The sequence below is a fragment of the Haematobia irritans genome, chromosome 3, assembly GCF_050003625.1.
Source record: "Haematobia irritans isolate KBUSLIRL chromosome 3, ASM5000362v1, whole genome shotgun sequence".
NCBI classification, from domain to species: Eukaryota; Metazoa; Arthropoda; class Insecta; order Diptera; family Muscidae; genus Haematobia; species Haematobia irritans.
This window is the reverse complement of record NC_134399.1, coordinates 212,908,519-212,924,536: the sequence shown is the minus strand read 5'-3', so window position 1 is coordinate 212,924,536 and position 16,018 is coordinate 212,908,519. Positions and strand designations below refer to the sequence as shown.

Sequence of the window (16,018 nt, the reverse complement as noted above, 5' to 3'; positions counted from 1 at the left end):
TTTCTATAGAAATAAAATTTTTGCAAATTTTCTATAAACATAAAATTTTTGCAAAATTTTCTATAAACATAAAATTTTGACAAAATTTTCTAAGAAATAAATTTTTGACAAAATTTTCTATAGAAAGACGATTTTGACAAAATTTTCTATAGAAATAAAATTTTTGCCAAATTTCTCACAGAAATAAAATTTTGACAAAAATTTCTATAGAAATTAAATTTTGACAAAATTTTCTATAAAAATAAAATTTTGACAAAATTTTCTATAGAAATACATTTTTGACAAAATTTCTATAGAAATAAAATTTAGGCAAAATTTTCTATAGAAATAAAATGTTGACAAAATTTCCATAGAAATAAAATTTCAGCAAAATTTTCAATAGAAATAAAATTTTGACAAAATTTTGTATAGAAATAAATTTTTGACAAAATATTCTATAGAAATAAAATTTTGACAAAATTTTCTATAGAAATAACATTTTCACAAAATTGTCTATAGAAAAAAATTTTTGCAATATTTTCTATATAAATAAAATTTTTACAAATATTTCTATAGAAATAAAATTTTGGCAAAATTTTCTATAGAAATAAATTTTTGTTGTTGTTTTTTTATTGCAGCTTAAAACCATACATTGACTAAACTACAAGTGTAGCTTAACCAACAGAGGAAAAGAATCTTTGTCAAATTTATTTGGGCAAAGCCCTATAGACTGCAAGATGGTTGGACGGACGCACGTTTCGGAATTAACACATTCCTCATCAGCATCCTCTACTTGCAGCAAAACTATCAACCAATTATCAGAATAAATTCAGGCAGTTCATTAAACCCATCAATAAACCACACTTGAACCCTCCGAAAAAAGGCTTTACATTGATAGCCAGCTTATGCCGAAATAAATTCAAAACAAGCATATCTCTTTTCCTATGCCACTGTCAAATCATCGATTTGAATTCAGTTGGCTGGGTTTATTTTGAGCGTGCTTCCTCTTCTTTTTCCATTCATTTTGTTTTGCTACTGTTGGTTTTGTTCTTTAAGCGTTGTTGTTGTTTTTTATTGCAGCTTAAAACCATACATTGACTAAACTACAAGTGTAGCTTAACCATAAAATTTTGACAAAATTTTCTATAGTAATAAAATTTTGACAAAATTTTCTATAGGAATAAAATTTTGACAAAATTTTCTATAGGAATAAAATTTTGACAAAATTTTCTATAGAAATAAAATTTTGACAAAATTTTCTATAGGAATAAAATTTTGACAAAATTTTCTATAGGAATAAAATTTTGACAAAATTTTCTATAGGAATAAAATTTTGACAAAATTTTCTATAGGAATAAAATTTTGACAAAATTTTCAATAGGAATAAAATTTTGACAAAATTTTCTATAGGAATAAAATTTTGACAAAATTTTCTATAGAAATAAAATTTTGGCAAAATATTCTATAGAAATCAAATTTTGGCAAAATATTCTATAGAAATCAAATTTTGCATTTTTATTCTATAGGAATAAAATTTTGACAAAATTTTCTAGGGAAATAATTTTTTTCGTGTTTTGTTTTGTACTGTAATCATATTTGTTGTTTTGATCTCAGCTTTAAAACCATTTTGTTGACTTAACTACAAGAGTAGCTTAACCAACAGAGGAAAATAATGTTTGTCAAATTTATTTGGGGAAAGCCCTATAGACTGCAAGATGGTTGGATGGACGCACTTTTCGGAATTACCACGTAGGAATAAAATTTTGACAAAATTTTCCATAGGAATAAAATTTTGACAAAATTTTCTATAGAAATAAAATTTTGACAAAATTTTCTATAGAAATAAAATTTTGACAAAGACGATATAAGCATGTACGTCTGTCTGTTGTTATCACGCTACAGACTTCAATAATGGCTATCTATCGTCCTGAAATTTGGCACAGATTCGTCTTTTGTTTGCAGGCAGGTCAAGTTCGAAGATGGGCTATATCGGTCCAGGTTTTGATATAGCTCCCATATAAACCGACCTTCCCGATTTAGGGTCTTGGGCTTATAAAAACTGTAGTTTTTATCCAATTTCTCTTAAATTAGAAATCTAGAGGTATTTTAGGACCATCAAAAAGTGTACCGAAAATGGTGCCTGTCGGTCCATGTTTTGGTATAGCCCCCATATGGACCGATTTCCCGATTTTGCTTCTTGCGCGTCTAGAAACTGAATTTTCTATCCGATTTGCCTGAAATTGGAAATCTAGAGGTATTCTAGGACCTTAAAGAGGTGTGCCGAAAATGGTGAGTATCGGCCCATGTTTTGATATAGCCCCCATATAGACTGATCTCCCGATTTTACTTCTTCGGCTTCTAGAATCCGTAGATTTTATCCAATTTGCCTGAAATTGGAAATCTAGAGGTATTCTGGGACCATAAAGGGGTGTGCCCAATATATTGAGTATCGGCATAGTTTTTGATATAGCCCCCTTAATTGAGAAGAAATTGGTCTTTAATTTGGTCATGAGCACTATTAAGGTCGGGCAGCACAACCGAATAATGAAGGTAGCAACAACCGATGTCGTCGGCAGACCTAACCTACACCATATGAGATATTAGTTGTGTCGACCGAATCAGTCGGGTGACACAGCTGCCAACTGGTAGTTGCTATAACTGCCAAAAGGAGGTTGGCAATAAATTCGATTGTCACAACCAATCTGTATTCTCTGTGTAGTTGCCAGTATTTAATGAATTCTATAATTCAATTCATTAGCATACCGAAGCTACAACTGAGTTCCAGAAACTGGCCAACCGAGGGAACTGGCCTTTAGAACAACTCCCAATTTTTTTCCTGGGAATATATGAAAAAGTGTCAAACTACATTTAAGTGCTTTATTATACCCTCCACCATAGGATGGGAGGTATATTAACTTTGTCATTCCGTTTGTAACACATCGAACTATTGCTCTAAGACCCCATAAAGTATATATATACTGGGTCGTGGTGAAATTCTGAGTCGATCTGAGCATGTCGGTCCGTCCGTCCGTCTGTTGAAATCACGCTAACTTCCGAACGAAACAAGCTATCGACTTGAAAGTTGGCACAAGTAGTTGTTATTGATGTAGGTCGGATGGTATTGCAAATGGGCCATATCGGTCCACTTTTACGTATAGCCCCCATATAAACGGACCCCCAAATTTGGCTTGCAGACCCTCTAAGAGAAGCAAATTTCATCGGATCCGGCAGAAATTTGGTACATGGTGTCAACATATGATCTCTAGCAACCATGCAAAAATTGGTCCGCATCGGTTCATAATTATATATAGCCTACATATAAACCGATTATCCGATTTGGCTTGCGGTGTGAGTATATGGTTTCTAACAACCATGCAAAAATTGGTCCACATCGGTCCATAATTATATATAGCCCCCATATAAACCGATCACCAGATTTGACCTCCGGAGCCTCTTGGAAGATAAAAATTCATCTGATTTAGTTTAAATTTGCTACGTGGTGTTAATATATGACCTCAAACACCCATGCAAAAATTGGTCGAAATGACCTCCGGAGCCCCTTAGAAGAGCACAATTCATCCGATTCCGATGTTAGTATATGACATTTAACAGCCATGCCAAAAGTGGTCCATATCAATCCATAATCATATATAGCCCCCATATAAACCGATCCCGAGATTTGGTTTTGGAGCCTCTTAGAGAAGCAAATTTCATCAGAGTTGAAATTTGGTACATTGTGCTTGTATATGGCCGTTAACAACCATGCCTAACTAGGTCCATATCGGTCTATAGTTATATATAGCCCTCAGATAAATCGATCCCCAATCGCACAAAAATTGGCCCATATAAGCGACCCCCATATTTCAATTTCCTTGTCGATTCGTAATTATTTGTAGACTTACCTATGCAAAAATTTTTTGTCTAATATATACTAGAGGTCTGCACCATTCCATTTGTAAATGCAGAGTACACGTGTACTTGTTACATGAGTACATCTATTTGAGAGAGTCGCAAAACTATTGGTACACATTTTAATGAACACCAAAAGCCACGAGTAACTTCTTGTTGCTACTCTGATGTCTTCACTACCAACAAACACATATTCCTCTTTCTCTCTTATTGAAGTGTACTCAGAGTGATCACGTCGAGTATGTTGCGAGAACAAAACTTCATAGAGTACTCCATGTACCACGTGCAGTTTCAGAAACAGTTACTCTCCATAATATATGTTTTGGTTTGTTATAAAGAACGGCAAACGTTAAGGTAAGTGTGTGACATACATAAATATATGAAATATGTGATATACATACATATCTATGATTAATAATAATGGAAAGTTTTGCTTCGCACATAACTGAGAAATACTTGTGGTACCACGTGAAGTGAAGAGAATCCATGTTGTACTTTTTCTCAAGTACTTACATTTTTATTGTTCCTTTTCTTCGGAACACATATTGTTTCGGATAAGTACTTGGTGGTATTTGACAAGCAAGTGTTCACTTCACTACTTGCGCTCTGAGAGAAAGACAGAGTATGTACTATATTCGACAGCGAATTGCATACATGTAGTGAAAAGTTATTCGATGCAGACCTCTAATATATACCACGTATGGACTAACTCACTATTTAGAAAACGATGTTAAGAAGATTTAAGATACTTGCGGAGCCTCTTAGAGAAGCAAAATTTATCCGATCCGGTTGAAATTTGGTACGTATATGCTCTCTAACAACCATGCAATTGCCACCAATATAAACCGAACCCCAGATTTGACTTGCGGAGCCTCTTAGAGAAGCAAATTTCATCCGATCCGGATAACAGTCTTTAGTACAAGTTTCTACGTAATCCATGGTGGAGGGTACATAAGATTCGGCCTGGCCGAACTTACGGCCGTATATACTTGTTTGACTTCACTTTTTCGACATTTTCCTATTTTCCTTAATTTCTGCTAAAAATAGTGGTTGGAAAGGACTTTTTCAGTTGTGCACATAGGAGAAACACAAAATATTGCAAATAAATGTTGAAATAATTCATGTTTGAGGTATTTTTCATGAAATTCGGCAACATTTTTATTTAACTTAAGGGTATACGGACAATTGTTTGAGACAGTTTATAAGAGAATCTAGTGCCATAATACATTACTCTGTAATCGATTTGGCCCTTTATACGGCTTATAGAGTATGAATAAAAATATTGAATTGAACTTGAAATTGTAGATTATCGTTGCTGAAATAAACTATGGTCTAATTATTGGCCTCAAAATAAAAACGTAACAATATTTTGATAATTTTGTATGTAATATTATTTTATTTGAATTTTATATAATGTCAAGTTCACATTTGTGTCTAAGTGTATAAAAATGTTTTTGTTTTTCTTTTTGTATGTAACGTTTCTCAATTTTGTTTGTTTGTTATAAATCACAATAAAAACAGAAAAATAAACACTTGGAATACATTCTACGCATACTACATATAAATCATACAATCAATTTTTCATCATCACCGTACAATAGATAGATAGAATAGATATATAGAGGTTACAAATTAAACTAGCGCATAACGAAAGAAAAAGAAAAATGGAACAGCATTACGATTAGATAGCAATATATGAACGTCAGATTACATTCACAATAAGGTATATGGTAAGGTAAGTATTACATAATAAAATCGTCAATTTAACAAAATAAAATCTTTGAGTTCATTGAAAATACAAATTCCTTAGAATTTTTTTTTTTGAGGAGAAAGGGAGGGAAGAGGGTTACAATTCAATAACTTTAGGCATTTATTTTATTTGAAGGGGGGAGTAGCGGATCAACCGTTTCCCTCAAATATAAAATAAAAATTTTGTGGGGCTTTTTCTTCTTAATGTTTTGGGGGAAGAGAGGAAAAAAGGGAAACACAAGAAGAGGGAATTATAAAAGTTTATTTTTTAGTTTTGCGAGCCTCTTTGCCATCAGCTGGTGGATCTTGATTGTTTTCACCATCGCTTTTGTTATTGGGATCAGACTCTTCCTCGGAGTAATCCTCATCATGCGTATGGGTAACAGTGCGGGGTGTACTGGGCCTAGTATGGGGAACGGTAACGGTCTGAAATTGTAGAGAAAAAATCAAAATCAAAGTCAATAAAGAACTCTCAGTGAATATATTCAGTTATGACTTTACAGTTTCCTCTGTGGATTCGGTCTCCTTGTGGACAGCTGGCTTAGCTGCAACAGCAGCAGCTGGTACTTCCGAGGCAGCACCATTGTCTGTGCTAGCCGATGTACTAGTTACGGAATCGGTTTTAATAGCTCTTGCTCTCTGTATCATGGGAGCCTCAATTTGATAACGCTGCTCATGGGCCACTGTAGACTCATGAGGCAATAACATGGCCGGGGCCCGGAACATGTATGAGAATGGATAGTAAATGAAATTGAGGAAAGTAGCAGCATACAAATCAGCATATCTAACCACTTGACTGGAGAAGAAGGTTTGACGAGAGCCCGAACGGAATAGCGAACCCATCATACCATAGGCCATATCCATTTTATGGGTAACATCACGAATGGAAGCTCGCAATTTGGAAATATCGGGTTTTTCTTTGTTGCTTGAATCGAGATTTCTGAAAGAGAAACAAATCGAAAGTTATAGATACATTGTTGTCCAAGACTCTTTTCTTGCTTTGACTATTCCAACTTACTTGTACATATCACCCAATTGACAATCGAGTTGTTGCAACTCAGCAAAGAATTGACATTTATCGGTCCACACATGCAATTCTTGAACCAATTCTGGTACAACCAAAAATGTACGCCATCCTCGTATTTTCTTTGATTTCAAAATATCACCGAATATATGATCACCAATATAGAGGACATCTTTGCCTTTGGCATTAATGAAATTGGTAAAAACTTCACAGGAGCCTCCGGAATAAACTTGACCCGGTTGCAAAGGACCCATATGGGTACCTATCTTCAAAGCTCCTGTCTCAGTATCTACTTGACGTAGAATTGTGCCTTCGCCAAAGAATAAGGGTTTACGGGCATCTACAACAATTACATCGAAATAGGTCTTCCAATCACGATGGGGTTCCTCGGGCTTGGCTCCATGGGGGAAATCGAAGATATGTGTCATAATTTTATTACTGAAATTGTAATCACTGTTGGTCAACAAGAAAACTTTGGCTCCTGATTCACGAATACGTGCCAAGACCATAGGCAAACGTGGATCCTTTTTCACATAGTAATCAAGATTCTGAAAATCCAATAAATAAAATTATTATCGAATGATAGGAGTTGAGTTCCAAAGACCTCTTACCTCTACGGTACGTTTTTTCAAATCACCCTGTATGTGAACCCAATCAACAGCACGACGCACATCTTGGAATATGGAATTAAATGACATGAATAATTCGCCAGCTTTGACGCCAGTGCGATCTCTGAAAAAAACGAAGAAATGAAATAAAATAGAGGTCTGGGTACTCAAAAAAGTTACAGGGGAAGAATTTCAAAATTTTTAAAACACCAAAATAGGGTCTATTACACAAAACCGCAAGAAAATAGAGATCCTCCTTGTTCGAAAAGAAAATTTATATATCAAGGCTAACATTTGCATGACAACTTATTTTCCAGTTACTACTCTAGTATGATCAGCAACTGGGCAACGATTTATTTTCGGAAACTGATAGGTTAGGTTAGGTGGCAGCCCGATGTATCAGGCTCACTTAGACTATTCAGTCCATTGTGATACCACATTGGTGAACTTCTCTCTTATCACTGAGTGCTGCCCGATTCCATGTTAAGCTCAATGACAAGGGACCTCCTTTTTATAGCCGAGTCTGAACGGCGTTCCACATTGCAGTGAAACCACTTAGAGATGCTTTTAAACCCTCAGAAATGTCACTCAGAAATGTCCACCGCTGAAAAAACTTTTTGGTGTTTGGTCGAAGCAGGAATGGAATCACGGTGGCTCCCGGAAACTGATAGGATCGTTGATTGTACACCACCGAGGATAGATGCAAAGCCTATTTAACGACAGTTAAGCTGAGGTTCGGTGCACGCCATTCATACCGACACAAAATTCCATTTTATCCGTCTTATAGTTTCACGCTACTCAGAGAAGCTTTAAAACATTCATTTATTCCATCATCTATAATGAAAGTGGAGAACGCTGTGGAGTTCGAGCCAAGAACCCATGACCCTTTGTACGAAGGGTGGACAGAATAACCATTGCCTCAGTTGTTGAAGTGTAGACCGGAGATTCAGTAGTTGAACTGCAAATCAAAGTCTCAGGGATTGAATTTGAAGTCAATGGTTAAGCTATCTCGCGGTGCTTGAACTGTAGATCGAAAACTCAGATGTTAGGTATAGTGGCAGCCCGAGATTTCAGGCTCACTTAGACTATTCAGTCCATTTTGATTAGAGCAGCATTTCGATGTCTTACAGTTTTGAACTGCAAATCGATGTCCCAGAGTTTGTATTGCAACACAAAATACCCCGAAGTTTAAGGGATAAGTCTAGAGTGAAGTATGAATGACTGATCTACACACCAAAGTCTTAGTTTTAATGCAACCTCAAGCCAGAATGCTTGACCTGGTGAACAAAACCTCAGACAAAATTGGCAGGGGATGAACTGCAGACCTAAGGCTCAGAGGTTAAGCGACAGGCTAAGTATCGGTGTATGAACAGACAGACAAAATTGGCAGGGGATGAACTGCAGACCTAAGACTCAGAGGTTAAGCGGCAGGCTAAGTATCGGTGTATGAACAGACAGAACTGCACACCGAAGACTCAATGAGTGAACTTCAAATAGAATTGTTCGAATTCGCGTGAGATGAACTATAGATCGAAGTATAGACCGTAGATGGAAAACTCAGAAGTTGAGCACCCAGTCGATGTCTTACAGGTTTGAACTGCAACTCGAAGTCCCAGAATTTGAATTGCAACTCAAAGTACCCCGAAGTTTAAGGGATAAACTCTGGAGTGAAGTATGAACATACACACCAAAGTCTTAGTTTTAATGCAACCTCAAACCAGAATGCTTGACCTGGGGAAAAAACCTCAGACTAAATTGCCAGTGGATGAACTGCAGACCTAAGACTCAGAGTTTAAGCGGCAGGCTAAGTTTCAGTGTATGAACAGACAGTTTAAACTGCACACCGAAGACTCAATGAGTGAGCTTCAAATAGAATTGATCGAATACGCATGAGATGAACTATAGATCGAAGTATAAGAGGCTTAACCTCATACCGAAGACTCAGTGATTGAAATTTAAATCGATTCCTCAGTTGTGAAGTTTAGAACGGGAATTCAGAGGTTGAACTGCATCCAAGTCTCAGGGATGGATTTGGGTAGTCTAAGTTCTAAACATTTTGTATTTTTGCATCCAAATTCAATAATGTTGTCTTCCAAAAAACAATATGTTATTATGTGACCATATAATATGTTTGGAAGCATTTTGCACCCAAAAATATTATATGCTTAAAAAAAATTCTCCCAAACACTATTGTGCTCAAAATTTTATTTATTTATTTATATATTTACAATCATAATGAATTATGAAAATAAACAGGTAATATAGGTGCTAACAACATAGGTTTTCGACCTGAATGCTCAAAATTTTGTTTCTGCCCAATTGTATATTCCCCCACATCTTTCTCACTTCCACGAGATTTTTTAGTTCTTAGCACTTTTTCTGTAATACAAACATTGTAGAAGAAATTATTCAATTGTATAATTCTTTTTTATTTTAATTTTACCTTTTGCCGGACGGGGATTCGAACAGCGGACCACACAGTTTGTAAGGATCAAAGAAGTAGCTGATCAATTGCCCAAGGAAAAATAAAATGTTAATTTTGTAATAACAAGCAACAACCACCAACTTAATTCAATATCGCTCCCTGTTAAATAGCGCTCCAAGCTACTAAACACATATATGTTTATAGGCTATTTCTAAATTAATATATGTTTGCATTCAAGCATATTATATTTACAAACATTTTATGTCCCAAACATAATATGTTCTAACATATTAACATATATGTCCCAAACATGTTATGCTAGTTTATGAACATTATATGCTTGCACTCAAAAATATTGTGTTTAAAAATTTGTGTTCCAAACATATAATGTTTATAGCCAAACATATGAAAAACAGTCTTTTTCAACCGTGTATAAACCGATCCCCAGATTTGACCTCCGGTGCCTTTTGAAGAAGCAAAATTCATCCAATCTGGTTGAAATTTAGTACGTGGTGGTAGTATATGATATATAACAACCATGCCAAAAGTGGTCCATATCAGTCCATAATCATATATAGCCCCCATATAAAGCGATCCCGAGATTTGATTTTGGAGCCATTTGGAGGAGCAAATTTCATTGGAGTCAGTTGAAATTTGGTACATTGTGCTAGTATATGGCCGTTAACAACCATGCCTAACTAGGTCCATATCGGTCTATAGTTACATATAGCCCTCAAATAAATCGATCCCCAATCACACAAAAATTGGTCCATATCAAGTTCATAATTCTATATAGCCCCATATAAGCGACCCCCATATTTCAATTCTGGCTCTCTACGTACCGTGCAAAAGTCCATATCGATTCGTAATTATTTGTAGACTAACCTATACATACCTTTTTTTTGCCTATTATATACCACGTATGGACTATCTCACAATTTAGAAAACGATGTTAAGAAGTTTTAAGATACCACAACCCAATTAATTCGATTGTGGATGGCAGTCTTTCGTAGAAGTTTCTACGCAAACCAAGGTGGAGGGTATATAAGATTCGGCCTGGCCGAACAAGTACATAACTTGTTTTTTTTTGATGATATTGTTATGCTGATGACCTGCTCAGTCTCTGGAATGGTTAATCATCTCAAACCAGAGTCGCGATGCTTGAACTGAAGACGAAGTCTTACAGGTTTGAACTGTCGTCGAAGTCTCGCAGCTTGAATTGAAAATCGAGACCTCATAGGTTGAAGTGCAAACCAAAGTAGGGATTGAATTTAAAGTCAATGGTTGATCAACTCAAACCAGAGTTGCGATATTTTAACTGCAGGCCGTAACTTCAGATTTTGAGCAGCGACTGAAATCTTATACTCGTATGTTTGAACTGCCAATCGAAGTCTTGGCAGTTGGTCCTTCGCTTTCGAAAAAGTCATGCTAACCATTTCCAGTGATTGCTAAACATTGACCTCCCAGAACACATCTGTCCTCTAAACAACAAAGCTACCATCAGGAAGCTCAATATGGATTTCTATTGCATATATTCTTCATTATTATTCTGTTCTCACTCTCCCTTTCTCTCTCTCTCTCTTATTCTATCTTTCCTTTAAATGGCCTCTAATCTAATTATATGGTAAATGTTAAGTATTTTTATTGAAATGCCTATGCTATATACCTGTTACCAGTGTTGCCAGTATTGGGGATTTGTCCCCAAATTGGGGATATTTTTTCGTAAATGGGGACGAAATTTCTGAGTTGGGGACTTGGGGATTGGTTGGGGAATTTCCATAAATTTGGGGATTTTTGTGGGGATTTTTTCTAGAAATCGATTTATCTTTTTTAACAAAATTTTATTTCTATACAAAATTTTCTCAAAATTTTATTTCTAAAGAAAATTTTGTTAAAATTTTATTTCTAAAGAAAATTTTGTTAAAATTTTATTTCTAAAGAAAATTTTGTCAAAATTTTATTTCTATACACAATTTTATTTCCATAGAAAATTTTGTCAAAATTTTATTTCTATAAAAAATTTTGTTAAAATTTCCATAGACAATTTTGCAAAAATTTTATTTCTATAGAACATTTTCTCAAAATGTTATTTCCATAGAAAATTTTCTAAAAAAGATTATTTCTATAGAAAATTTTGCTAAAAATTTATTCCTATAGAAAATTTTGTCAAAATTTTATTTCTATAGGAAATTTTTTTCTATGTAGAACATTTTCTCAAAATTTTATTTCTCTATAGAAAATTTTGTCAGAAGTTTATTTCTATAGAAAATTTATGAAATACCTCTTTGCAAAATCTTCCAAAACATTAAAAATTCTACCAATCTACCAAACAATAAAAAATTTAGCATTTCTGGTAGATTTCTACCAATTTTGGCAACGTGTTACCACCCAATTCTACCACTTGAATATTTAGAAGCAAATTTTCGTTCATAAATACAAGGTGACCGAACTCCCATTTTCATATCTACAGCATTTGGAAGACGATCATCAGTCTCTTGGTGTTGTGGTTCGAAATCTTGATCTTATTGCAGCTTGCTGGATTTGACAAAATTTTAATTTATAAAGTATTACTGATTTCTACAACAGAGCCTTTTGCCTTATTTGCTTTTTTTCACAAAAAAACTTGTAAAAAATGTATTGGGAATTTTTGTGAGGAATTTAAGTTTAAATTGGGGATTTTTGGGGACGAAAACATTATAATTTGGGGACAAGAGCCAGAAAAATACTGGCAACACTGCCTGTTATAGATAATCAATAAATAAATAAATTGGATAACTAAATATGTAAAGATTACGCTAATGGCTTAATGGACTCTTATGCAATGGGCCATGTTAATGGCGTAATTGAAGGCAATTCTGCAAACTTTCAAAACAAATGTATGCCATAATATTTTCGACCGTCGCAGAAAGCAATGACAACTGGTGGTGGCAGGGGTTCCCTTCCTTTTCTAAGGCAAGGAAGAAACTAGACACAAGGACACTGCTTTGCTAATATACTTCACAAATTAGTTATGATTAAATTGCGTTTTGTTTTTGCTTTAACTTAAATTCTTGGAAAAAAATCCTCCTTAACATCGAAATTTACAAAAGCTTTTACGGTCCCTTCCGCCACCAATACAGGATGACATTTTGCGTTCTCTTTAAATGTCCTTGAAATTTTGATATTATTGGAAATAATGGTCACACGATTTTTTGTTTTTTTTTCCAATGATTTAGTAGAAGTTTCCTCTTTTTTCGGCAGTGTATATATTTCGCCCCAAAGCATTGGATGATGAGTGGACAAATTGATATATGAAAGATAATAAAGAATCACATTGAGTTTGCCTTTGTACTCCAAACCGAAACGGTTTTATGTTCGATTGTTTTCAGCATCAGTTCAAAGGTTTTCAGCAATAAAAGTGACCATTTTGATGTTTTATCACGAAAATATTTTATTGCCTGCCAGTTAGATGAACTTGAATGTTTGCTGGCCCTTTTTTGGGAATTTATTGATTTTCAATCGCTCAAAGGTTACTTATGCTCATTAATTAAAGCGTAAATCGAGCGATTCATAAATGATTCATTTGATTTGAAATTCTGCCAATGAATTTAATGAACAATGGGATTGTGTTGTAGATTTATGACACAGAGAGATTTGTGAGTATTTTTGCGTCCCTACAACACTATGGGGTCAGGGTATTATAACTATTATCCTCTAAAACTCAACCAAAAATGGTTCTTATAAATTTTCATGTAGTCTCCATATGTATAAACTTTGAATTTATCTTTGGAAATCTTACCATTTTCATGAGTACAGAAAAAGCTATCAGCGAAATATTTCCAATTAAAAAGTTGATTGAAGTCGAAACATTTTTCAATTAATAAATTAATTTATACAATTAACTTTTTAATCAAGATAGAAACATTAACTTAATTAAGTCAATTATAGAAAAATTTTAATTAAAACAAGTATATACGACCGTAAGTTCGGCCAGGCTGAATCTTATGTACCCTCCACCATGGATTTCGTAGAAACTTCTACTACAGACTGTCATCCACAATCGAATTACTTGGATTGTGGTACCACTTGCCGATGGCAAGGTATCTTAAAACTACTTAACACCGTCTTCTAAATTGTAGGTTAGTCCATACGGGGTATATACTAAAAAAACAAAAAAGGCCGAATAAATACGTATAAAATTCAGTTTGACAAAATTTTCTATAGAAATAAAATTTTGACAAAATGTTCTAAAGAAATAAAATTTTAACAAAACTTTCTATAGAAATAAAATTTTGACAAAATTTTCTATAGAAATAAAATTTTTATAAAATTTTCTATAGAAATAAAATTTTGAAAAAATTTTGTATAAAAATAAAATTTTGACAACATTTTCTATTAAAATAAAATTTTGACAAAATTTTCTATAGAAATAAAATTGTGACAAAATTTTCTATAAAAATAAAATTTTGACAAACGTTTCTATAGAAATAAAATTTTGACAAAATTTTCTATAGAAATTAAATTTTGACAAAATTTTCTATAGAAATTAAATATTGACAAAATTTTCTATAGAAATAAAATTTTGACAAAATTTTCTATAGATATAAAATTTTGACAAAATTTTCTATAGATATAAAATTTTGACAAAGTTTTCTATAGAAATTAAGTTTTGACAAAATTTTTCTGTAGAAATAAAATTTTGACAAAACTTTCTATAGAAATAAAATTTTGACATAATTTTCCATAGAAATAAAATTTAGACAAAATTTTCTATAGAAATAAAATTTGCAAAAATTTCTACAGAGCCACAGTGGTGCAATGGTTAGCATGCCCGCCTTGCATACACAAGGTCGTGGGTTCGATTCCTGCTTCGACCGAACACCAAAAATTTTTCAGCGGTGAATTATCCCACCTCAGTAATGCTGGTGACATTTCTGAGGGTTTCGAAGCTTCTCTATGTGCACGCAGAGAAGGAATATGATCACCTCAAACATGTTTCAAGAGCAAAATGTTATTTTTGTATGGTGACCATGTAACATGTTTGTCACTAAAATATTATTTTCTCGTCAAATATTACCTGCTTGCCGAAATCAGACACATGATTTCCGAGAAAATAACATGGTTGCGAAAACCATGTTACTTGGTCACTACCCAAAAATAACATTTTGCTCTTAAAACATGTTTGAGGTGATCATATTCCTTCTCTGGGTGTGGTTTCATTGCAATGGGGAACGCCGTTCGGACTCGGCTCAACCTCAAACATGTTTCAAGAGCAAAATGTTATTTTTGTATGGTGACCATGTAACATGTTTGTCACTAAAATATTATTTTCTCGTCAAATATTACCTGCTTGCGAAATCAGACACATGATTTCCGAGAAAATAACATGGTTGCGAAAACCATGTTACTTGGTCACTACCCAAAAATAACATTTTGCTCTTAAAACATGTTTGAGGTGATCATATTCCTTCTCTGGGTGTGGTTTCATTGCAATGGGGAACGCCGTTCGCACTCGGCTATAAAAGGAGGTCCCTTGTCATTGAGCTTAACATGGAATCGGGCAGCACTCAGTGATAAGAGAGAAGTTCACCAATGTGGTATCACAATGGACTGAATAGTCCAAGTGAGCCTGATACATCGGGCTGCCACCTAACCTTCTACAGAAATAAAATTTTCACAAAATTTTTCTCTAGAAATAAAATTTTGACAAAATTTTTCTACAGAAATAAAATTTTGACAAAATTTTCTATAGAAAAAAATTTTTGACAAAATTTTCTATAGTAATAAAATTTTGACAAAATTTTCTATAGAAAAAAATTTTTTACAAAATTTTCTATAGTAATAAAATTTTGACAAAATTTTCTATAGATATAAAATTTTGACAAAATTTTCTATAGATATAAAATTTTGACAAAATTTTCTATAGATATAAAATTTTGACAAAATTTTTCTATAGAATTTAAATTTTGACAAAATTTTTTATAGAAATAAAATTTAGACAAAATTTTCTATAGAAATAAAATTTAGACAAAATTTTCTATAGAAATAAAATTTAGACAAAATTTTCTATAGAGATAAGATTTTGTTAAAATTTTCTATAGAAATAAAATGTTGACAAAATTTTGTATAGAAATAAAATTTTGACGAAATTTTGTATAGAAATAAAATTTTGATAAAATTTTGTATAGAAATAAAATTTTGACGAAATTTTGTATAGAAATAAAATTTTGATAAAATTTTGTATAGAAATAAAATTTTGACAAAATTTTATATAGAAATAAAATTTTGAAAAAAAATTGTATAGAAATAAAAATTTGACAAAATTTTCTATAGCAATAAAATTTT

At 33.3% G+C, this 16,018-nt stretch overlaps 1 protein-coding gene across 6 annotated transcripts in view; it reads right to left on the bottom strand.

Annotated features, from left to right (window-relative positions):
- Positions 1–5,255: 5,255 nt before the first annotated feature.
- Positions 5,256–16,018, bottom strand: part of Nt5b (5' nucleotidase B) — a 163,653-nt gene continuing 152,890 nt past the window's right edge. For all 6 annotated transcript variants that reach the window (XM_075302673.1, XM_075302676.1, XM_075302675.1 and 3 more), the window contains 4 exons: positions 7,273–7,393; positions 6,656–7,209; positions 6,139–6,577; positions 5,256–6,063 (listed from right to left, as the gene is read on the bottom strand). In XM_075302673.1, the coding sequence (XP_075158788.1) occupies positions 5,899–6,063; positions 6,139–6,577; positions 6,656–7,209; positions 7,273–7,393 (1,279 nt within the window). In that variant the 3' untranslated portion in view covers positions 5,256–5,898. The remainder of the gene's footprint in view (positions 6,064–6,138; positions 6,578–6,655; positions 7,210–7,272; positions 7,394–16,018) is intronic.